The sequence below is a fragment of the Oenanthe melanoleuca genome, chromosome 5, assembly GCF_029582105.1.
Source record: "Oenanthe melanoleuca isolate GR-GAL-2019-014 chromosome 5, OMel1.0, whole genome shotgun sequence".
Lineage (NCBI taxonomy): Eukaryota > Metazoa > Chordata > Aves > Passeriformes > Muscicapidae > Oenanthe > Oenanthe melanoleuca.
Window position 1 is genome coordinate 34,363,608 of NC_079339.1, and position 25,844 is coordinate 34,389,451.

A 25,844-nucleotide genomic window follows, 5' to 3' on the forward strand; every position below is an offset into this window, starting at 1 on the left:
AAACCATGTTTAGTAGCTACTCAGAAAGTTTCTCAGGATAAAATTGATTTATGCTTTTGTCTCTGCTGCATTGGAAAAGTTTACTGAAAGTGCTCCATGAGACTGAAAAAGTGTATTAACATAGGTCTGTGCTTAGCAAACTCTTGTGCACACTAAGCATTGCTATGAAAGAATTCAGCAGACAATGGGGTTTAGTAGTACTCAGTAGAACTTTCCTTCACTGAAAGTTGCAGTTTTTATTTTTGTCACCCAGCTTCTTAGAGATGCTGTTGGAAGTTAGTGGTTTGCTTTCTCACTTAGTTTCTACACGACTGTCCATGCTTAAGAAGTGCCAGTAAGCTATTAGATATTTCTGAGAATTTATCTGTATTGCTGAAAACTACCTTTGCTCAAGAGTTAGTACACTAATTGCAAATGAAGCCAAGTAATTAATAAAATCCCAGCTCACCTAAACTGATCAATATGAAAGCAGAGCTCTAAATCTGTTACTAATTAATACCAAGGGACAACAAAATTAAGGCACTTCTGTGATGTCCAGGCTCCTTATGAGCAGTCATGATATCAACATCTGAACAAAGTCTATATGATTCTGGTAATGCTCCTAATTTCCTTTTAGAAAAGTTACTTGACCCCTGGAGTCCTCATAGAATGGAATATATATAATCTTTCTATAACCATGAGTCCACCAGTGCACCTGTAAGTGGACTTGCTTTTAAATATACTCAAGCACATACACTTTTACTGACAGAAAATTTGATAATCAGCCTCTCTATTTTTATGTTTATTTTACAGTCAATTGATGATTAAGATTAAGGCTAAAAGAAAAATAAACAATAGGAAATGATTAGCCAATTTTCTGTCTTGTAGGAACATCCTGACAGAAAATATAGATATGGCAGAAAGCACAACATGGCAGAATAGCTGACACATTTGACCTTGCCCAACAAGAGCTGCTTCAGAACATGTCAAAAGGCTGTGATTATGAGAGACCTTAAGTGGAAAAAAGATTCTGGTTTTAAGGCAGTGGGAGTAGTGAAAGAAGGTGGGGAGGAAGGAGAAGAGATTTATAAATAATTTTTTCACAATACTTTTTAATTTCCTAGAATACAATTTTTTTCTGTTTGAATAGTAGTGCCTTTTCTTCATTTCTTCTATAGTACACACTAACTATCCAGCAGAGGTGCAAAATACCAAGGAAAAATTCTTCAGGCTTTAGTGATGTTATGTATCTGGCAAAAATTTTCTCAGGACAAAGCTTTTCTTCAATGAAAGAATGGATTTATCTGCTGAAGAGCTCATGACTCTAACATAAAGCCAATATTTGAGCAGTGGACCTTTACCATATGCAAAGGTCCAAAGTTCTTTTCTTTGCATACTTCTGCTTCTCATCCAATGTATCTTTAAATTGTTAACCTCAGCCTCCAATATATATATTAATTTTATATATATTAATTATATTATATATATATTAACTTTTTTTTTCCAAGATAGACCATGGCATAGGATAAATTTCTGCTTTTCAGTGAGTTACTCTGTCACATGTTTTTATAGTGCAGCCTGAATGTCTCTCACTGTTAGAAGTCAATGGCTTAGCATTGGTAGTGTTTGTTAGAAATGACAGCTGGTATCTTTAAAGTGTTCAGGGGGAGAAGAGCAAGAAAGATCTGCAATACCTTGTCAGTTCAGTGGAACTCAGTAGAAAAGCATAAGCAGCACATTTCTCAAAAAACTAAAATTCCTTTAATGCATCCTCAACTTCCCAGCTCCCTCAGTGTGTTTCAAAACTGACTGAACAAAATCAGTCTGATTAGGTTTTTATAAAATGTGTGTGATAGGCACAGAGGTTATCCAGCAGCATTTTCCCACCTACCTCCACACTGTCTTCTTAATGATTAATTAATTTATTCTACATCTGATGCCACTCCAGGATTACTTTAAACAGAAAGTTTCACAAATGAACCTATTTTAACAAGACTTTTATTGAAAACATACACAAAGTCAACATGTTATTTAGCTTCTGAATGTACATATTAGAGAATATTAATAATAGAGAAGAATATTTTAAGAAAAGGAGATATACAACTGACATGCTGCAGTTTATATTTTACTAAGGCATTTAGGCTTAAGAGCAAGTTATACTGTGTGCATGTGTATCTATATACACAAACACACAAATACACACAGGTTATCTGATTTGAAACTGTACAATTCTATGCAAATCATTATTTTTTGCCTTTTCTATTTTTAGAACACTAAATAAAGCTTTTATTCAAATGGTAGAAGTTGTTCACAGAACAGCAGTTATAATCTACTCTTCAAGAGTTTGCTTACAATTACAATACTAACGATGCACAAAAAACCCCCGAGATCTTCACGGGAAAGTTCTCTCTTACCAAAATGAGGCTCAAGTAAGAAAAACGCTAGTTTGAAAAGGCACCGTGGAGACAGGTTTTAATACATTAAATACAACATGAATCATTCACAATAACAAGTTTAGTGTTTCTGGGAACTTTTGTAAATACAACACAGTTGGTCACACAAAAATGTTTCTGTTGATTTGTCTTGGCAACTCAGATATATCAACAGTGTAACAGCATAACAGCTTTGTTCCCATCTGACAGAAAATAATGGCAGTTCTGCAAGGCAAACGTTAAACCTGACCGTATGTATTTATTAATTCCACAGTGTTTTGACAGATTATAGGGGATGCAACTTAAAGGATGCTGACACGCTCACTGAGGGCTTTCATTTCTGTTTCTTCTAGCTTGGTGTTTTCGTTATGGTTAGCACTTGGACTGATAAGGTGTGCTGGATACTGTAATCCATGTTCTTCTGAATACTGTTCCCACCGGGAGTCATCGCTTTCATGGGTGATGTAACGTTCCCCCATTTTACATTCCAGTTCCCTTAAATCTAACCAGGTTTGGTAGTCCTGAAAAAGAATAACAGTCTTACTTTTAGATTTCCTAAAATAAATTATATTCCCTTCTGCTATCAATAACACTCAAAGTGCTATTTACTCAGCTATCTAAGAGTAAACCCTATCGCTCTAGAATGGAAAAATCTTATAACATATAAATGTGAAATCTGCCTAAAGATATAAATTTCATCTCTAGAGGATTTTTTGATAAATTAATTGTATTAGATTGTCACAAGCATATGGTATTGAGATGTTACCAATTGTTTTGCAAAATGTGTAGATATGTACAGATCGCCATAATATCTAACTGAGGCATGGTGGTAAAGCAATTCCTCATTCTAGTCACAAGATAAATAAGGAAGAAAAAATATCTTTAAATCATACATGTGCATTCTAGTGATATGTATAGTCAAGACAGTTGAGTCTGCATCTCAGTATAATGATGCAGAACATAAATTCAGCTTGGGCTAGTTCCTCTTTGGAACTTGGGAAATTACTGGTTTGCTCAAAGAAATGTGTAAGTCTAAACATTAGGGTAGCTTGGAACTCCATGTTGACAGTCGAATACAAGGCTGGAAGTTATTTTAAGTCTCATGCTATTTACACCATCATGCACTGCAGCCTCTCATCTGTCCAAAGTATACAAGTTTAATAATTTCTTTTCTTGTTCCCAACCAAAACCGCAGCAATAGAGCCAATCCTAGCCTCAAGAGACTAATTATTCCTCATGATCTTGTATCCAGTTTTCTTTTTTCTCCTTCATCATGTCCCAGCCTAAGACACAATCCCAACCACATAGCCAAAGCATCAGAAATCCCAAATACAGTAAATGCATAAAGCTTTCATCTTTAATCTCATAGATTCTCTTTGGCCATTTCTTAGTCATCCTCTCAAAGAACACCACTAAGTCTCACTACCCTGTAAGGAAAAATAATCACTGTTATCTTTCCTTAGCCTTCTAGACAGAGGTCTCATCCCATCCCTGGTGCTAGAGCTGCTGTTGAACTGCCTCATCTTATTCACCTCCACTCATTACTACACAAGCAATAAAAGTGGATATAGAGGAGAAGGACCCTGTCCTGTCAGGTGAGACAGCCAGCATCCTTGCTGCAGACCTTAGCCCAGACACTTCTGCTCCCCAGAGACTCAAGCAAATGCATTCTGCAATGGTTGCCAAGGAGAATGCCACTGTCTGAGAGTCTCTTGTGCCCAAGACCACTCAGATGGACATAGGATGGTGGTTCAAGGCTCAGGGTATTCTTGAAGCTGCCGAAGAAAGGCTGCAGGAGACAATCGTCCGGTCTCAAGGTCTGTTTTTTATTTCTTATCGATACAGTGTTCACGCTCGCGAGCAGCAGTCTGGTCAGCACCGTGTCCAGGACGAAAGTCTGCCCACAAAAGGCAGGACTTATCTTTTATACCTTAAACTACGTATTCTATGTTTACACTATCTTTCCAATACTACAATACCTTATTACTATGTCTAGTTTTGTCCCCAACCAATCTGTGATTCCCAGCATCCCTCACCAACATGGAGAACAAGAAGAAGAAGAAGAAAGAAGACACCACACCCCAAATTCTCCATCTTGGCCTCGTGGCTGCTAATATAAACAATCCTAAAAACTACCTTTTCTACATGCTAACTATCTAATTCACACTCTAGATTCACTTAACGGTTGCATTTCTTCTCTGAGAGAAGGCAGATGTTCCCATGGGGCAGGACCCAGCTCTCTGACCCCCCTGGCTCTATTCGGGGGTCTTTCAGGGGTCTGACAGGGGGGTTCTCTCACCCACAGAGGGTTCAGAGGGACTCCCTGGACCCCCACAGAGAAGAGCAGTCTTGGAGGCAAAAATTAGGAGGGACAGGAAATCTGAGAGGTAGAAAGCAAGCTTCAGATAAATGTCCCTGAGAAATGTGGGGTGCAGTGGTTACAGCCCTTTTCCTCCTATACAAGAAGGTCACCATCTACTTTGAGACACAGCTTTGAGTATCAGCTATAAGATACTGCAGTCAGACTCAGTTTTCTGTTTTGATAAAGATTCCTTTGGGATTGGGGATTATGCATCTGGTCTATGCCATGTCTGTGCCATGATTACTTTCCTAGATGCAAACAAAGCCCCCTTGGGAGATCCAACAGGCTGATGCATCTGTCTAGCCTCAGCCTGTCCTCATCTCCAGGGAGGGACCCAGTGCCCTGGTCTGGGCTGTCCCCAGGCTTCCCTGCTCCTTGGATGGGGATGCTGGGACAGGCCCTGGCTCCTCACTGCTCTGTCTTAGGCCTTAAATTTGCAGTGATTTGGCTGCTGCCAGGATAAAAAGAATTACCATATCACATGGTGAGCACAAGACAGAGACTGCTAGCATCTTAAATTCCTGACATCTCAGTTTTTAGTTGAAGAATTCAGTTGAATGTGGTTAATGTATTTTCCTGGCAAGCACACAAATTCAATAGCTTTTGTGATGACTGTGAAGTGAAAGCCTGCTGAATAATTTTAATAAGAAGTGAATCAGAGTAAACTCCAGGCAATGAAATAAGTCAAATGACTACAAGGAGGTTTTTTATACACATAATTTTCTCAGTAGACAAATATGATTAAGTATTTTTGTAATGCATTTTGAAAGCATGAGACTGTTTAGTATTAGAATCTAATACTTCAGAAATTAATTAGAAACCATAGATAAATCAGTGAACAAGCATGAGGCTCTAAGGATCTAAAAACATCTTCAGCTTTTCTTCGATTCTACTGTGCTTAATGATGAAGACTTGTTACATGTTTAGAGTCTAAATGCAAAAGTAAAAACATGAAATTTGTAGAAATACCTGTAACCATGGGTGGCTTAACGTTTTGTCCACACTGTAGCGCTTTCTCATTTTCACTTGCAACAAATTGTTTATGAGATCAATCGCTGAAAAGAAATAATATTGGAAAATGTTAGTTTAAGTGTATTTGTCTCAACTGGGACATGCAAACAGAGCTACACAGACATGGTAGTTGTAAAAAGAAGGCAGTCATCCCTTCTTACATCAGCTTTTTACAAACTGCAGTCAATGCTGATGTGTCTGAAGGCACCCATGCAACCCTTCCTAATGGCATTACAACTATTTTACTGAACAGTTGCCTGAAAATAATTTTCACTTGGATCCTGCTAAAGAGAAAAAAAACTCATGTAAGTGAGGTCTACAGTTGTGTGATTTGACACACAGTGGCAACCAAGAGGACCGCCAGGGCACAGCTGAAAAGCAAGGAGCAGGTTTATTCCATTCCCTCACCAGCAGTGCTGGCAGTGCAGACACAGGGACACAGCTCTGTTGGGCTCAGCTCATCCTGGCAGAAGGGTCAGCCCCCATAGCTCAAAGGGCTTTGTGCACCCACAGTTTATCTCAAGGCTCTGCTTCTGTGAGCTCTCCCAGCACGAGGCTCAAGCCTGCCTGTGAGAGTGGGTTATCTTCACGTGGGAATTCTGCTTCTCAAAAGAGGCAGAGGATGAGCATAGGCATAATATATGGAGTTTTCCCACACTGACATTCTAAGCAGCAAGGTGCAAGGTCACTTTGAGTGAAAATATTCCCTCATTGCCAAATCTTCCAGCTTTAACATCTTCCTCCCCAGAGCAGTATTCTTCAGGTACCACAGTAAACAATACATATGTATATATTTTTCTGAGATTTTCAGTGTCACTTTTAGCTGCCCAGTTTCTGAGTGGAGAAATCAGGTTTTGTAAGTCACCAACTCCTGCAATACCATTCTTTTGAACTCAGCATTGCTTCCACTTGCTAGTCAACAGTCGGCAGTTTCAGAAAATGAGAGGGCTTCTTTTACAAATGTGATGATTTCTGTGGCTTTGGAGTCAATGATCACTGAGGTTCATAGGATCACAGAATGGTTTAGGCTGGAAAGGTCTTTAAAGATCTAACTCCCCTATCATGGGCAGGGAGACCTTCTACTAGATACGATGGCTCAAAGCCCTATCCAACTTGAACACTTCCACAGATGGGGCATTCACAACTTCTCTGAGCAACCTGTCCCACTGTATCATCACCCTCACAGTCAAGAATTTCTTCCTAATATCCAAACCCTTCCTAATAACCAACCTAAACCTACCCTCTTTCAGTTTAAAGCAATTACCCCATGTTCTATCACTACACACCCTCGTAAAAGGTCACTCTGCAGCTCTCTTTTAGCCTCCTTTAGGTAGTTCAAGGTGCTACATGGTCTTCCCTGCAAACTTTTCCAGGCTGAACAAATCCAACTCTTTCACCCTGTAGGTATGTGTGCTGTGGTGCCTGAAGGGATAAGGCCCATGAGCCAATGACCAGTGCATGGAACTGCAACGAGTGACCCATTTGGAAAAATCTCTGGAATGAAACTGATGAGCTTTGGATGCAATTACAAAAAACCCCAACAAACAAACAAACAAACAACAAAAAAAAGGCTATAATGAAGAGTTAAATCCTATTAGGTGTTGATAAATATTCAGCACGTGTTCCAGTGGAAAGTTACTGTTATTCCAGAATAACTGACTAGCTACAAGGAATGATAATATTCCTACAATTTTTCCATTTCGACACATTATCCCTTGGCATGTCCAAAGTATGCTGGTTTGCATCTTTATTTCTCTGTTTATATCATGGTGACAGGGAAAGATGGTCTTGAAAGTAACACAGACACACAGCATCACTGAGAGGCACTGGGTCTGAAACACATCAGATGGATATTGTTGCCAGCTAAAAATTAAAGGAGCTGAGTAATCATCTTGTCTGTTTTAAGAATAGGAGATGGGACAGGATTCTTTAAACTAATTATCTCTGAGGTTGTATTTTGTATAACAATATGGAAAACCCTTTCTTATTTAACAGAGACTTTCTCTCTGCAGGCTCAATTTGCCACCTAGGGCTTTACATGTGTTTATGCCATGGGGCAGTACACAATGAAAACAATGCCCAGGAAAATAGGAATGTACAGAGCAGTCTATCTGAATTTATGCAGTGAGTTTGACAGACAAACCTATTCTTAGGAGACTATCACTAAAGCAGCCCAGACTTCCTGGTGATGAATACTGTCTTGGAAATCAAAGCAATCATGGGAATGACAGAAAATAAATCTGAGGATTTTTGACAAAGGAAGCACTGCCAGAGGCTCCGAGCCATTCCCTTCCTGGAACAGATGGGCCTACTTTTACTTTTCTGTTGTGGACAAATAGATTCTTATCTACTGTCTCTTTTAGCATCAAGTACAGTTGATGCTCAGTTCTCTAACTTGTGTTTATTTCGTTCCCTCTCAAAATGCTGATGAACTGTATGTGGGATAAGAAAATCAGTGGATATGTAGCAGGACTGTTGCTGAGAGATGGCATCATTCTTGAAACTCATTTGTTTTCCAAAATAGTGGGGTTAATCTTCCTTTTTATTCATATTCTCAAGTTCCAAGCTAAGGCGAAGAGGTAAGTCAGTCATACATGACAGTTTTGATAGCACTTATCAAAAAGTAGTGACCTTTATTTTAATCTGATGTTTCAAAGAGAAAACATAGTCCCTCACTCACTGCAGTATATCTGGGTATCAGCAAACATCAGCATCTTCTGCAACACTGGCAACTTACCCTTAAATTCAGCAGATTTACAGCAAGACTTCAGTGTGTCTTTTGATACATAAGCCAGTGCTAAATGTGAATTTAGTAGGGCTACAATTTCTTTATTATTTTCAGTGGTATTTGGGTGTGAATGATCGTCAGAGTTCATTTTTCGATCATTTACTATGAATCTCAGTTTGGAAAATAGGTCAAGAACTTGATGAAAGGGTTGATTGTCTTGGTAACTGCTGCAATGTAGGTGCACACATCCCAGCATGTACCTTGGCAACTGTCAAGTACCTACTGAATGTTCCTCTTGCCACTGAGGATTGATAATGTCTCTGTTACATTCCTTCTGTGCAACCCACTGGAAGCAGATATGACTGTGAGCCTTACAAGTGATGAAATCATATTTAGCTATCCAACCTCCCTCAAGTTACAACAGGATGAGGGGCCCCTTTGCCCCTTATTTCACTTCAGGACAAGGATGCATTACATGTAATAACATATTTCTTTGTATTCTTGGGGGAAATTGCCAATGGCTTGTTGAACAGAGCAGAAAGGAACTGGTCTAGAAAAAAATCACTAGAGAAGGTGCACAAAAAAAGACAGGGAAGAAAACTGTGTGAGTGAAAAGGCAGTTTTCCTGGATGGTTACAATTGTTAGTATCAAGCAGTCGAGAACAGTTTACACAGACAGTCTGCTTGTTTCACCACTGGAATATTTCTGTCTCTGTAACCAGTTCTGCTGTTTGCTTTTAGTTTTTTATCTAGGGTTCTTTTTGCCAGGAAAGTTTTACCTATCCCTTGCCTCTTAAGAAATAAGCACAAATAAATAAATAAGCAGAAATGCAACACGACTACTAGAAATACACATGAAGTAGAAACTCAAACTATCTGATACAATTTCATTTGCTTTATAACTCAAAGTTTTTAAACTTGGAGTGAAGGAAGAAAACACGAGTTTCAACAGCAAAGAGTCTTTGCTACTTTTTATCTGTAGCACCAGTACTTTTAGACCATTTTTACTTTTTATGCAATTCAAGAAACGTCACTTCTTGAACTTGTAAGAGTTCTGTCTGAGTAACAGAAGCCAAGATGCAAGTGATAGATATATGCAGGGCAACAAAAAACAGTGCAGTGTAAAGCAAAGAAGAATCTAGGAAATTTAATTAATGACATTGTGAGTGCTGGAATTAAAATGCTTAAAAGACATGGAAAGTTCACAGTTTTTCTCTCTGTTTAAACTCACAAAAACCCCATCCTGTTCTGACAGTGGCCTGACAGCCACTTACAAAGCTTAGTCTGGCTTCAATTTATGTAAAATGAATGAACACTAACATACATGTTGACTCAATTTCTGAATAAAAAAAAAAAAACCTCACGTAATTGCTTCATGATTAAGTTTTGAGTTGTACAGCTTAAGAACACCAAAGACAAAAATTTGGAAGGTATTGACATTTATTTTAGGCGTATAACTTCAGGGGACTAAATAGGGCATCATCTGTTACAAAATTAAATATTCTGTCTAGGAAGATAAAGCAGTTTTGAGGGGAGGGTAGTAACTATTTATTATTTTTAAGTATTTTTATGCATTTTCACTGATTTTTTTTTTAAATCAGGTTTTAAATCAATCCTTATCAGATATTTTAGGACCTTTATAAAATTTTGCAGTATTCCTCTGTAAAATCAATGACTAAATAAATTCAGAGTATTAAGAAAGACCACCTATGGTCTGCACACAATCTATGGGAATGCACCAGGTTATCACCAAGAAGGCAACTGGAGTTGAAGTATTGAGAGGATAATGGAAGTGCTTTTTCTAACACTTTTATGGACTCCTGTTTACCTTCCATAATAGTGCAGGGAGTCAGCTGAGGACATACAAAGCTCCAGGAGCTGGAGACTTTGTTAAAGGGAATAAATTAGCCAGCTACTCCAGCAGAATGGGTACTGGCCCTTTAGATAGGTGACCATTCAGCAGAATCCCCAACAGAAAAATTCAATGCAAAATTTAGAAAGCTCTGTATCCCTTTGATTTTAGGAAAGATGGCTCTTCAGTTTCAATTCACTGGAAAAAACCTACACAGTCAGGAGATTCATGACTCCATACTGCTTATGCAAGTTTATTAATATGGTAAATAATTAACTGTTGTACAGACAAACACACAATTTTCACTCTAAGTATCAAATTAACACAATAATTACTTTTCACAGGAATGACTGCTTTAACTCAATTAGGACGTGACCCACATAAAGTTTACACAATATCTGAAAACTCTATTACAAACATGCCATTGATTTAGTCCTTCCCTACAGATTTAAAATTTTTACATAAGTTATAAACAAGAAATCCTCATAAGGGTATTAAAAAAGCAGTCCTAAATTAATAATAAATTTAAAATTGATTAAGAATTTTTAAAGTATACTTAGAATACTACCTACTCTTTCTGCCATCATTTGTACAAATTTAAGCTGCTGCCACTAATATAGGAGCTCCAGGACTTCCTAGGCCTTGGATTTTTCTAAGAATAGGTTAACTGATTAGAGGTCATCATTAATATAATTTTTTCATATGCACAAATCCCTTTTCTGCTGCTGGTCAATACAGCTTTGTTAACAAATGCCCTAGTGTACATTCAGTTATTTTAGCAGAAAATGATCTTCAGCTGTCTGAGATTTTCAGGGCCATAGATTCAGCTGTACTCTCAAAAGAAATCCTTAGCAATTCTAAGCTGTACCCAACAAGAGAGGTTTCCTAATGCTAATTTATCCTAGCAAATGTGTAAGTAGAGCCAAGACCTCCATTTCAACAGCTAGCTAAACATTTACAGAGGCAGAGAGCATCTTTGAGCTATAACATGCACTGACCTCCTCATACTCAATGCTCACTCATTCATGTGACTTTCTTATTAATGTGTGAAGCACTCAGCTTCTACTCACATTATGTTGTAACAAGTATAAATAAATACTGGCTCAAAGGCAGCCATGGTATTTATTTATGGCTAAATTGTAACAGGGACACCATGATCAAATTTAATGAATGATAGGAATTGCATTGTTTGTTCCCAAATTATTTTAATAATATTAATAATAATACTAATAATATATTAATTATAATATATAATATATATAATAATATAATATATATAATATATTAATAATATTAATGTGAAGCACCTAACCAATGATGTGCACATTACACAGCCCATCAGGCTAGTAGTAATAGCTGTGCTGGTAGCAGCTAATTAAAAAAGAATTATAAATACAATGTTTTACGAAAATACGACAGCAGAATGAAACATACCACAAATAATTCCAATCTTGACATAGCATGTTTTAGGACCATGCAGTTAAAAAGAATAGCTACCAAAGTGAAGACATAGTGCACAAAACATACGAGCAGGTAGAACTCCATAATGGAGTTCTATCTTTATTTTTAGCAGTATTTATTTCTTGTAGAATGTAGCTAAGCCAAAATAAATTTCTTGAGATGATGCAAATTTGGTAGACTGGAAGGTCAAAGCTGGAAACAGGTTCCATATTTGAGACATGGGAAATTTAAAGTTATAAAATAGGTAAGAATTCTGCAAGTAGATTCCTCTATATCAGTATCTAGTAAAATGCAGCAATTAGGACTGAATTAAATTCAAACTGTCATACAGCAATTCAGTGAATTTAGTTTGACAAACATTGAAGAAAGAGCAGAAATAGACTAGGCAATGAAGTGAACAGCTCTGATAAAAACCTGTTTTTCTAAAACACACCAAACATGTACCACAAAAACTACTAATCTCTAGTAATGTGTTACAATCCTATTTAGGCATCCAAAAACAGACTCAAGTTCTGGGATGTGTTCTTTCAAAAGAGTGAAGTTACTGGAAAAGCCTGGAAAAATGCAGCCACCTAAGTAAAAATCAAAATTCCCTATGGAGAAATCTGAGACCTCCAAAATTAAAAGGTCTTAGTTTTTGTAAGTTACAATTTAATGGGGAGAAGGAAGGACAAAGCATTACAGAAGAAAAGCTAAATTTCTTATCAGGAAGAGTTGATGGAATTAATCCAGGAGTTATAACATCAGACAGACACATTATGGAAAGAGAGGATTCAGTGAATGATGAGACTATAGACAACTATTGCTGGCAACTTTGAAAATTAAGCACTCAAAAAATATTATCCTCAAATAGCTTTTGTCTTTTATCTTGGCATGTGACTGCAGATTTTCATTTTAAGAATTGCTAGAAAACGCTACAGAAAAGTAACTATAAAGAAAATAAACTCAGACCAGAATATTGCACAATATGACACACTTTTCCTCCAAAATACAACTTGTCTCCATGTGCTTTTCCTCTGAATCTGTTAGACTTCAAGTATATTATTTATATTACCATGCAGTTTAAACTGTTATGGGTCATATGTTTCTTATGAATCTATCACCTCATCAGTGCAATTTAAAATTTTAAAAGCCAATTCTATTTAAAGACCAGTAATTGACTAAGTAACATATAACGGGAATATTTAGGCTACTTTACCACTGTTGTTACTTTTCCAGACACATTGTTTACATATGATCAGTCTCATTTTTTTCTTAAAATTTTTATATGAGCAGTGGCCTGAAGAGAGCACTGGAATAGCTGCAGTTGCAAGAAGTTTCAGTCTGGCTCTGAGTCACAGCAGTAATCATGGACAAGACATAAAATGTTTAACTGCTGTTCAACTTTCCTTAGCACCAATCTTTGCAATAGGCATGCAGAAGTTCCTTCATAAAATCTTTAAAATAATCTGGGCTTCTCCCCTAAATGATTCAATCATTTGCAGCATTAGTTAACATGGCACTGTTTAGAACTGTAATCCAGGTTAGATTTGTTGGGTTTGCATTTTAACTATGCTGCACTGTCAGAGATAACAGAAAGTGTCCCCTCACAAGCTGAGCAGGAGAATGGAGTAGGATATGAGAAAAACATTCTTTTATTTTCCCTAAGTAATACAGAATTTGAGTTCAAATTTCAACCCTAAAAATCAGCCTTTCCAAGTAATACTTGGACAGCGAACCAGACTTTAACTGCCTGTGTTAGACGTAATGGAATCTCTTCAGACATTTCCCAGGTTTTCATTTAGCACAATAGAGTGGCTCATCACCTAGCAATCCAAAATATGTAATAAAATCACAATGTATAAGCAGATTTTAATTTAGCAATTTGTTAAAGCGTGTTTTCCTCCCTTCTGCACGCTTGCAGCCTGGTATTCATCAACTCTTAATGAAGGCTGCGATTCTACAAATGGAGAGATAACACCCAAGTAGGTGAGTTTTCTGTAGGTGCTCTACTGAATCTTCACCTCTGAGTGTAAAAATTGATCTTCTGTCTACCACAAGAAACTTGTGGGAGACAATTTCTTGCAGCTTCCCCTGTGTTGATTGCTGTTTGCTTATCTCTAGCGACAGATAAAGCATTGCTGCCAACAGATTCTGTCAGCTTACATATCAAAGTGTGTGGAGGTTCAGGAGAACTTCAGTGTGTAATTGTGCAGATTTATAGCTTTTTTTTTCCTCCAACAGATTTCAAACTTCATCTGCCACTGAGATAAAATAACAAACAATGCTCTCAGAGCATTTTCAGAAGAGAATCTCACATGGCTGTAATATATATTATAGTAAGCATTAGGCACACTGCTCTAAACTATGCTTAACAGGTATGTTAAACATATCATCTGAAAACCAGAAAAATGGTACTGTAAATACCAGAAATTTTGCATTCTAGTATTGTAATTCAGGTTGGCACATATTACAATTCAGAAAAGGATATAAGAATCTTATGCTTATAACATTTCTTTGCTTTAAGAATTACAATCCTGCAGAATTCTGTACTAAAAAAAGATCCCAGAGAAAATCAAGTTGCCTGAAAATGCTATGTATGTGAAAAGGTTAGAGAAACAACAAGTGGCTATTTTTTAAAATGCCCTACTTAGTTGTTTAGACACATTTTAATAGAACTGATTTACCTTCTTTAAAGATATTCCAAGTGAACTAGTCACATTGTTCTCTTGTTTTTTATCAAAAGCCTTTGATGCCATTGACCAGAACTCGAGTTTCAAAGGTCTCACAGATATCTCCAAGCCTTTACCCCCTGCATAAAGTCTCTTGTATGACATTTTCTCACACTGTTCCTGAAATCTCATCTATGGAATTGTTCACTTTTATCTTCTCCACACAAAAATATCAGTAAAGAATCATATTGAAACCAAACTCAATTACTGGAACAAGTAGAACGAGAAACAGACTGCAGATGCAATAGAGCTGAATGAAGAGGTACATAAAAAAAAGTATACACAAGACCAGCAGCTTAAGCTCCCCACAGATTCTATAGCAATCTCATCTGTAGGTGGTTATGTGCCTTCTTCAACACTTCCTGGAGAGATCCCATGCTTGAAGATTATGCCATATGCAGTCTATACATATTCTGTATGAAATTCTAAAGCAGCTGATAGCACAAAACAGACACATTACGTTACTGTAATTTTTTTTTTTAATTCTGTTATGTACAGGGAAAAAAATATAAAAGTGAAATACATGTACTCTTTTTAGCACTTATATAAGAACAGCCACAAACAAGTATTACCTTCAAGAGAAATCTCCTTCCATGGATTAGGTGGATACATGAAAGCAGCATTCTGAATTTGGTCATGTATGTCTTCATCTTCATTGAATGGAAAGGTGCCACTGAGGCTTACATAAATGATGACACCCACTGACCACATATCCAGGGATCTGTTATAGCCTTTGTTTCTCAGAACCTCTGGAGCAAGGTAGGCTGGTGTTCCTACAACTGAACGCCTGAACGATTTCTCTCCAATGATTCGGGCAAAGCCAAAATCACAAAGTTTCACCTGTTCAAGGAAAAATGCTATAGTAAGACATACATTATTTTTATTATCAAATACATAGTTGAGGTTTTAGTTGACTTTTATCATCAATTAGTTGCAAGATCCATCTCTACTATTCCTTCAAGAATACTTTTTTTTAAACTCCTCTTTGAGAGGAACATTCTTATTCCACTAAAACAGACCAAAATACTATTCCATAGTATCTCTTCTGTTCCTTCATTCCATGAATAAAACACAGTTGTGGATAGGCTTAACAGCTCAGGTTCCTGATGAAAGTAGTAATATATAGTAATAAGTATTCATTCATAGCATAATATGAATTTTATTGCAGAAAAATCGTTTTACCTATGGCTTTTTCCTAAAACAAGCAACTTGACAATATTTAGTTCTTAAACTTCCACTTGCATTTTACTGTGGGTCTAGTTACACTCTGCCTCTCTGCAAACTTCCTTGTCTGAGTTCTACAAAGTAACAGAGTAAGCGGCTTGAAAATTCTCACTTAAAACAACTCAGTATAGATCCTTCCCTTCCAATTATTGATATTATTTAAAAATTATCAACAGTATTCATTTTGAATATGGGCAATTGAGAGAGATTATAGATGAACTCTGTAGAATGAAGGTAATAAAAAAGCTGATAAAAATACCTTTTAATGAGAAATATAACCAGTCAGATTCTGTATTTAAATATCCTGTGATCTACATTACATTTAAATTCACAGAATTAAAGAAGAAGCTCTTGTTCTTCATGAGCCCTACCCGAATTTTCAGAAAAATAAGTTTCTTTCTGGAGCAAATCAATCAGCCAAGTAATTTGTGCTGTAATGGTAAGCAAATTAGAAAATACCACAGAAGTAGCTATGTCACACTTGAAAAGCTATTTCAATATTTTCAGACAAATGACAAGAGCCAAAGATTTTCAAACATAACTTCTTTATAAAGTGATTTGAATAAGTTATCAACTTTTTCTTACCTAAAACTTCTGTTATTGTTTACATAAATATTGCTAACTATTGATTAGAAGAATTTATCTTAAGAAAGGGCATTTTCTACTTGCCTGTGGAAAAGGATCAGCTGATGCCAATAACACATTTTCTGGTTTGAGGTCACAGTGAACAATATTTTTGAAATGAAGATGTCTTAAAGCAACAAGGATCTGTGAATAAACAAATCAAATTTTGGTCACCTGCTTTATATTGCTTGAACAGTATCAGTGAGCAGAGAAGCAAGGATTGGTGTGAAAAAAACAATCCAACAAGAATGAATATTTTACAAGAATGTCAACAATGAAAAAGAAAAACCCAAAAAAACCCAAAATGCTGTGCCTCAAGTTTTCTTGATGTTTCACTGCATTGAATATGATTTTTCCCTCTCCAAGAGTTTACATTATAAGCATCTTTTAAAAACTGGGTTCTTGTTTACTTTTTCGTGCATGAAATGTTTGAATGTAGTAACATTTGCAGAATGACCTTTCATATCTAAATTCAACTAAAAACATTTCACAGAAATATTATATGATCCAACTGATGTGTTTTCTCAAGGAGAGAAAGAATGGGGAGTGTTGTATGTATTTCTGTTCTGTTACATACACATAAATATATTGACAGTTTAACAGATATCCATCGTTTTTGTGTGGCTTTGATTAAATTCCCTGTGTTTGGTCATGGGCTGACAGAATTTGCCACTGAATTAGAGTAGTGAATGGTGGGGAGGCTGAGTGAACCTGTGAACAGAAGAAACCAAATTCTAAAGCTGGTGGCAGTTATGCCCATTAAAGCCTAGAAACTAGGAAACCTGTTAAGTTCTACCCCAAATAAGGAATTTATAATAATAAACACCATAATACTGTTGCTCCTGCTACTTTTTTTCCTGACTGCAAAACATGGGCTTCTCTGACTGTGAGGTGGCTCACTACTGATGTGTGCATCTAAATTTAAACCAGTATTTTGAGCAGCCGAAGAAGCAGTATGATAATATTACAGGAATATAACAACAGGAACCTCAAACAAGGCCCATATCAAATTGTTAATAGAAGTAATAATGGAATCCAGACTCAGACAGGTAGCACTGAGATCCAATCTCAGCACAGAAAATAGTTTTAACAGTGCACAGTATGAACTGCACTGGTTTGATACTGGGTAGTTTCAAAAGGCTCCAATTTCTCTTTATAGTTTTTCAACAGTTGGCTTTTAGTGGTTTCCTTTCTCATGTTTAATTCTTCCATCATATGAAGAACTGTAGCTTGATGTCCATCCATCCAACAATTCTACATGTATCTAGCTTTAAGTTCTCTTAAAGGTTTACTATCTACCAGATAATGTACAGTAATGTAAAGAAAGCTGGTGTACCACCCTGTTTTACTCAGATTTCCATAAACCAGACAGGCAAATTATGTCAAAAGGAAAACATAAGAAACAGTGATAATAATTGAGCTCAAATCTCCTTCTACTCTATAATTAACTTCTTACCTGAGTAATTAAAAACTTAGTTATTCTCTCTGGCAATCTGCCCTTTTCACTTGACAAGATCATCTCCAGCATGTCTCCATGGAGTTTTTCCATAACAACAAAGACTCTTTCTGGCGTCTCAAACATACACTCCAGATTTACAACACCAGGGTGATGAAGATTCTATTAAAGATAAATACAGCACTAGATTTCTCAATATGATCAGTAGCTTTTATCATTACATACCCAGACTTCATACCCCCACCTAAACCAGACAATGTGCCTAACCAGCAGGCAACACGGACAAAATTTCTAGGGGCAATACAGGAGAAAGTATGAATTTCAAATTAGTTTAACATACATTTTCCTTATGCCTGGTGCTTAAAACTGTAGAACTGTGACATTGCTGATGCATTTGGTTTTGGCTTTTTATGGAAAATAAGCTGCAAAAATACTAATATTTTTGCAAAAACACTAGCGATTATAAACTAAAATAATTACATTATCTGGTGTATATATAAAAATAAATAATGTAGCTAAGTAAAAAGGAACAGAAAAGTACCTGTAAAATGGCAACTTCATTACGAAGTTGACTTTCCTGTTTAGTTGGAAATCTTAGTTTATCAATTATTTTAATGGCAACATCTCTTCCAGTTTTGCGATGCTTTCCTGCATTAATAAAACAAAAGCTCTCTGTCAATTAATGTGATTAATTATGAAAAGTGTTCCCTTTTTGTGGGTTAATTCTCAGAGCTGGTTTGCAGGTAAAACATTAAGTTTTCTGTCATTTCTCTTCTTTCTACCCTTTCATAACAGAACATTTCTTTACTATTGCCTTACAAATCCTGACAAGCACATAAACAGTATAGATGCAAAGTTAATTTTCTCATACAGATATATATATATACGTATATGTATATATGTATTTATATATTTTTTTTTTTTTTAATATTTATATATATATGTAAGCTGCAGCTGCATTCTGTGCAACTGGCTGGTTGTAGGCTCAGTCCTTCACTGGTAGCTTCACACTAGCAAATAATGAAATATGTGATAGCCTTCAGGCAGGTCAGTGCATGCCCCAGGTTTATCAGAGAGTCAGAGATACTTCAGTGAGAAATTTGTTGTTAGTTCTCACTTCATACTGTCACAAACTACAGCTGTACCTAAATACACCCGTAAAAAACTGCTGAAAGAATGAGAAAAGAGAGAGGAAAAATTAATAAGAAAATAAAAAGAGAAACAGTTCTACCAGGCTACTGAAGAAATAGCAAAAAAAAAAAAAAAAGGCCTCACTGGAACATGTAAAGAAACACAGAAGGGAGAATAATATTTTTTTCATACATTACAGTTCTCAAAAAAACAGCTTTCTGCACTTCCAGGCTTTCTTTATTAGAACTTCCAGAGAATATGAAGCTACTGATATACACTGACCCACTACTGGGCAGAAAACTTCAATATACAAAATGACTTTATCACAAAACATAAACATAGATTTTGTTGAATGTATACTGCTTAAATGAAACAACAGACAGCTAATTTCTGCAACAAAACATTTCAGAGTCCAAATACTTCCCCCATTCAAGTAAAATTCTACCTTAAGCACAATTGTACAGCACATCAAAGCCTTACCTCCATAAACAATTCCAAACTGTCCTGATCCCAATACTTCATCTGGGAAGATCTGGTACACTGTGCTAATATCCTGTTTATATAAACAACAGATATTAAGCCCTAAGGACATGGAATGAAAATATGTATTTCATTTGCTTTTTATAGTGGGAAATAGCATTCTTTTAGTACAGTACATTTTAAAATACAGTATATGCCAAAAAATTCAGGTGTGTCCTCTTACAAGCCATAGTAATTGCTGTAAAAACTGATGAATCTTCAACAGGTTGACTGAGAGGGGTAAAATATTCCATTTGTGCCAGAGAGAGTCTCATGTCTCACTATTTCTCAGTGCTGTAACAGCACAAGCTGTTAGCAGATGCATTTGGGAGACACAAATGAACATTAAACCTTGCAGGTCAGTTTTATTTTCCCGATATTTAACCAGCAGCATATACAACAAAGAGTAAAAGTGTTTAATTCATAATAAAGGCTGTCTTACTTTTTGTTAGGAAACAAATGGACACATCCCTAGCAGGCAATCTGTTTGCAATCTTTTTCTGACAACTACCAGAGCTATCCCAAAGATTTAGCTGGCTGCAGGGAGTATCTATTTTTTCCACCTGCCATGAGATGGAAAGCAAGCAGTGTGACTGCTTAACTTGACACATGACCTGTGTCTAACTGTCCTAGAGTAAAAGAAACCCAGAATTCTCTATGTATGTTATGATATATGCAACTCTTCCTTTGGATAGAGTTTCATCACCATGTAACAGACAATATCTGATCTCTCAGATATGACAGGAAATGGTATATTTATCAAAGTTTGTAGTCAGTTTTACAAAGTTCAGTTGACAAATTCCATGAACTAGTAATTCCTACACCTCACTTTTCCATTTGGTAATTACCACCCTACACAGACCAAAGCCTGGGAAATTACCTATACATAATTCTTGCATCTCAAGAAAAGGTGCCACAAAGAAGGTTTTTGTCACAAGTTAAAGAAGCTAATTGTTTGTTAATTTCTTCAAAGGAAATGAAAAATGGCTGATGGGAACTCCCCTAACACGCCTCTTGACAAGCAGATCAATGACTTTGCCAGCCTAATCACAGCATGTCTAGCACCAGCATCCAGAGAATACTCACCACATTTTCTTGGACTTGGCAGTTTGACACAGAAATACTGATGGATATATCCCCTGGGGAAGAAAGCAAAATATACTTTAAGATTGCTGTGCTTTTCCTTCAACGTGTAGTAATAGGAAATGACATTCATGTTAAATCAGTATCTACTGACAGCTCTAGAAATTGGACCAATTAGGTCAGCCTGTGTGTCTACCAGCTAATATAAAATTTTATACCAGCCCACAAACACATGAATTGGACAACAGTTTTGCACTGTAGGTAAAAAAAAGAATTATACAATTACTTATTAAATTTTTAATAGTGAAGTCTCGTATTTCCCCTTTATAAGTTTCTTACTGCCTTTTCCCATTCTATTTTGAAGCTTTGTATCCTACCTAAATAACAACTGCAACTAAACTGGTTTTATTTAGTAGATTTAATAATAATTTTGATTTATTTAGTCACCTACAACATATCTGATGCTATTTAGATGAAGGCAAATACACATTCAAATTAGACTGCATACTGTTACAAGCAATACACATTTCAACTGGCTTAACAGACATTATTAAAAATTAAAACAGACATAATGGAAACAAAACCTTGCACCTGCATTTTAATACAATGAACACCAGATCCACCTTCTATCAACCTGGAGTTTAGGATGGTATAAGCATGTCATAAGCATTTGACCTATAAACTTACTGAGAGGAAATTCAGAAATGCCTACTCCTGACTGCATTACACAAAGACAATACTTTGGGAAGGAAACAATGCTTCTTTGGAGCACTGTAACTTCTGTCTCCTGCTTCTGTGCACAATCCCATTCACGCTGACTTTCCATTTGTTTAAGGAAAAACTTTGAAACCAGTGTCCCCTACTATAAGGCCTGCATTACACACTGAAGACACTTCTTACTACCCATTAGCACTAATCCTAGTTGCAGTAACACGAGTTTACTTCTGCCTCATGTCGCTTATTCCCTTTCCTTAGGACAACTGCTTTTGGCATAGAATGTTTCAGTTATGGAAAGGTTTTTAATCATTGTCAATTTGTTTTTAAATATTATGTGCTGCTGTGTTTATATGAAAAAGGAGCATGGACAAAGACAGACAAAGTCTTAGACTTTGAGGAAAAGAAAAAAGGTTGCTGTCATTCTCACTATCCACAAGAAACTGTTCTAAAGGTCTCTGACTACCTCAACTTTTGCACATATAACCCAAATATAACTACTAACTTGTAAAGAAATTTTTTAAACTTCCCAAGAGGGAGATAAGACAGCTGTCATGCCCAGTCTAGTATTTTAGGTGATTTGTTTAGCTATACTAGACTCAAACCAGGGGCACTAGGCAACTAGTCTGATGGAAATGACATCCAGAATTTGACTATTTTATATCAGATTCCAGTCGAGAAAGCAAAGGACATTGCTGATCTAATCTGATATGTGAGCTGTTGTGCCTGGAGATGCAATGCCACAGCCTGTTGCATTACTTGGTTTCTGAAGGGCTCGTGGTCTCATTAGCATTTTGTACTGCATTAATAGCTTCCAGATGTCAAGTGCTAAAGTGGATGTATATTGCAACAAAAGGTCTAATCCAAATTATGTAGACATATCCAAACTCCATTTACATTGACTAGGCTGAACAGAAGAACAAAGCAACCTCAGCAGCACATGGCTAGTAGTGGGGAATTGTTTGCTCTGCACTACTTTATTATCACTACCCAAGAAAGATTTAAACAGGTCTCATATTTGGTTTACATAACCTTTTGTCATCTTTGCTAGAGAATTACACAAAGGTATGTAAACTGGAAGCTAAGATATATTCATTCCTTTTGCTCCTGGATAACACACATGCCTTGTTGTGCTTAGAATAGCTGTTCTTCACACTTGAGCTCTTTTCGTCTCAGCATGGGACAATGTTTGAGGAAGCTGTACAGCCTAATATGATGAAAGGGAGCATATCATCTATGCTGCAGTGACTCAACGAGTGAAGAGCTGCTTCTGCACTCAACTAGAAACATAAATTACAGTCAGGATGGGAGAAAAAAAAAATCTATCAGTTCCGAACTGGAGCTCAGAAAACTTCATCCTTCTGCACAAGGAAGCTATTTCTCACACCAGCAACGCAAATTTGAATTAGAAGGCTTACCAATTTCATAACTATTTGCCTACTAAAATATCTGCATCTTGTATAGCAATACAGATGTCTTACTATAAACTGAAAACACATGGATGAGAAACTGTGGTGTTTGAAATAATATGGAAGACAAGTGACAAGCCATGATAGAACAGCCCTGTGCAGTACATGCTTGCAATGTGTGCAGAAGACTGAGAAATGTCATTTGAGATGTGATTCTCCTTGTCAGAAATGGAAGAAATGAACAGACTTACTGTGCAGGCTGGGTCCTGACCCAGTGGATGCCCCTTTGGGGATGACAGGCATCAGGGCATGCTGTATTGCCATCTCCCACATTCGTGCCACATCGATGCCAACACCACTGCAGATAACGCTGTTATTCAGTGGAACACTTGAGAGGTTGTCTATGTTTTCTCCAACATAATAGACTATATTTGCTGTGCTTATTTCAAAGCAATGAGGATTGGCTCCTTGAGGCAGCAAAGTGAAAGTTTTTGCAGGTTCCAGAGACAAAATTTCAGACAATGGAATTTCCTAAAATGAAAAAAATATTTTACTTTCTGTGTAAAGATTATCAACATATAAAACTTCTGCATGAGCTTTATTTGATTAGTTTATTATATCAGTTATTGCCTTTTACCACATGCTTCTTGTACAAACAAAAAGGCTCTTGTAACCTGAAACTCTGTGATACAGATGACTGTTGATGGTAAAATACTAAGTGTTTCTCTCCAAGACTAATAGAAGTTTAATTATTTAACTGAACTTATCAGAGAGTAGTGAGGTATCTACAGAAAAAAAGCAAGGCCATCCATATATCAAGAGAACTCCTTTAGAAAATAAAACATTGTTGACTTCTCATATAAAAACTTTTCATTTCCACAACACACATTTTATAGGTCCTGACACCTTTCTGATTAGACTTGTTTGTGAAAAGCAAAACACAAATATGCAGCTTAAATAATGAAAAAATAAAAAAACCCCGAAACCGAGATAGAAGTTATACTATTATTGTACTTTTAGGAAGCATCTATTAGCAATTTAGTCCTTATATTTTGCTGATATAAAAAGAGATTGAAAAATATTCCTTACTTTGTAATATTTGCTTCCAGTATCATTTTGAAAAAGTGTAATGCATTTGCTGTCCAGCCTCCAGTAGTGTCGCTTTCTCTGCAATGAAAAACAAGTAAATTAATGAAATGTTCATTTCCCAAAAGCACTGCCAAAATGTTTGTTTAGTTTGAAGAGATGTACTGTGAGCAATATTACAAGATTTTAATGAAGACTTTATAATTGAATTTAGAATTTATAGACCTCTAATTATACTTTGCTATTTCAGGAAAAGCTCTGGTAAAATTGTACAAGTTTAAAAAATTTTAAATGTCATTCTGATGTCTGCATTACATTCAGCACAATTTGCTGATATATATGATCACAAAGCAATTGAAAATTCTCTTTGTATCCCTTGTAACATCCCCATTCACTTTTGAAGGCCACATACTAAAGGCTTTATTCATGTTTTAGCAGGTTGGAATGAAAATAGTCTTTTTCTACACTAAATATACTTTACAAAAGTCTCAATTCAAGTGGCAGTAAGGCATCAGGGAGAGCGCAGCTGGAAAGTAAAGCTGCTTTACAGAACCCCTTAACATTATGTTTCACTTAAGAATTATTTTACATTTGGCTGCCTATTACAATGCAACAGGTATAATCAGATGGATTTTTATGTTATAACTGTCTCCTGTTCTTACAAGCAGTGCCAGTTTTAGTTATGATAAGATTTGGGACTTTAAGGATCATAAAATTTGCAAAAAATGCCGTACATGAGTGACTGTAAATTATAAGAGTATTGTTAGAATTTGATTCTATACTATAACATAACATGCACTGGAAGACAGGTCTTCTGCAACAATTCTTACCAGTGTGTCCTTGCTTGTATAGTGAACCATCCAACCCTCCTTCATTACTGTGCTACTTCTCCTTTTTGTGTGCTTCACAGACTGTACCACTCTCATTAATGGAATATTGTTGCTGGTTGAAGGGCTTAAGAATAAATCATTAAAGGCTTTTAAAAAGAAGATAACTTTGGACAAAAAGAAAAAAAAAATCTTTAAAATCAGAATAAATACATGTACACAGACACACAGAAAATATCCCCATTTATTTTTATCAGTTAGCAGACCTGGTTTGCACACTATTTTTTTGTCATTGCAAGTGTCTCAAGACAATGAAGAAAAAAAACTGTAATGCTACACCAAGAGAATGTCAGAGATCTGCTGAAGGCTTACACACACTCTTCCAAAAGTATTTCTAAAGATGAGCTAAGAAAATGGGCAAATGACCAGGGCCTTAGCTAGGCTGTGGGAGCCATTGCCCAAGCTTGTGCTATGTACAATTCAGAGCAGTACTTGATCTTGAACCTCTCATAACCTGTCCATCAGATTACTGTCCTGTGATCTTGCCTGGGCTCAATCACACAATGGAGTGATGACAGTTTACAGAGTAGAAATGTGTCAGCTGCCCAGCTACATGGATCCTGGCCAGGCACAGCACAGAATCTGCTGGGACCTCTCAGAGAAAGTGATGTAAGCTACTCTACCCTCAAAGACTTAAGCTGAAGCCCTACTGCCTTGTGGGATAAACACATTGCAACTTTCTACCATTCAGCCCACACACAGTAAGCTGGGAGGCCATGGGAATGTGACAGCATGCCTGATAGCAGCTTTAGATCAAGTCTGGTAGTAACCAGAAGCAACCTAGCCAATCATCCTTGCTGCTTGAGTTAACAGCTCCTAAAGCAGAGTCTGTGTAATGGACTCAATCTGCTCAGTCCTAAACATGAATGCTTTGTTATTTCTGGCAGAAATTTAAGCAGTGATGCTGCATTGTATGTGACAACAGAGCACAACACAGCTCTTGTATTATGCTGGCAAAGCTATTGGTGCAACAACATCAACAAAATAAAGGTTGACAGTGTTTAGGAAAAGGATAACGTGTTAAATTCCCAAAGTTGTTGTAACTGTAGATGTCTGCAGATGGCCCTGCTTCACTATAATGCATCCTGGAAATAAGTTTCATGAATTGGTAGCTTCCCATCAAAATGAAAAAAGTACTGTCTGAAAATTTAATTAAGCATGTAACATTTAGTTAA

At 36.5% G+C, this 25,844-nt stretch overlaps 1 protein-coding gene across 2 annotated transcripts in view; it reads right to left on the bottom strand.

Moving 5' to 3' along the window:
* Window positions 1-1,960: 1,960 nt before the first annotated feature.
* PRKD1 (protein kinase D1) overlaps window positions 1,961-25,844 on the bottom strand; it is a 114,264-nt gene continuing 90,380 nt past the window's right edge. For both annotated transcript variants that reach the window (XM_056493941.1, XM_056493942.1), the window contains 11 exons: window positions 24,613-24,736; window positions 23,786-23,863; window positions 22,948-23,227; window positions 20,577-20,629; window positions 19,452-19,524; window positions 18,382-18,488; window positions 17,841-18,002; window positions 16,430-16,528; window positions 15,109-15,376; window positions 5,743-5,828; window positions 1,961-2,932 (listed from right to left, as the gene is read on the bottom strand). In XM_056493941.1, the coding sequence (XP_056349916.1) occupies window positions 2,714-2,932; window positions 5,743-5,828; window positions 15,109-15,376; window positions 16,430-16,528; window positions 17,841-18,002; window positions 18,382-18,488; window positions 19,452-19,524; window positions 20,577-20,629; window positions 22,948-23,227; window positions 23,786-23,863; window positions 24,613-24,736 (1,549 nt within the window). In that variant the 3' untranslated portion in view covers window positions 1,961-2,713. The remainder of the gene's footprint in view (window positions 2,933-5,742; window positions 5,829-15,108; window positions 15,377-16,429; window positions 16,529-17,840; window positions 18,003-18,381; window positions 18,489-19,451; window positions 19,525-20,576; window positions 20,630-22,947; window positions 23,228-23,785; window positions 23,864-24,612; window positions 24,737-25,844) is intronic.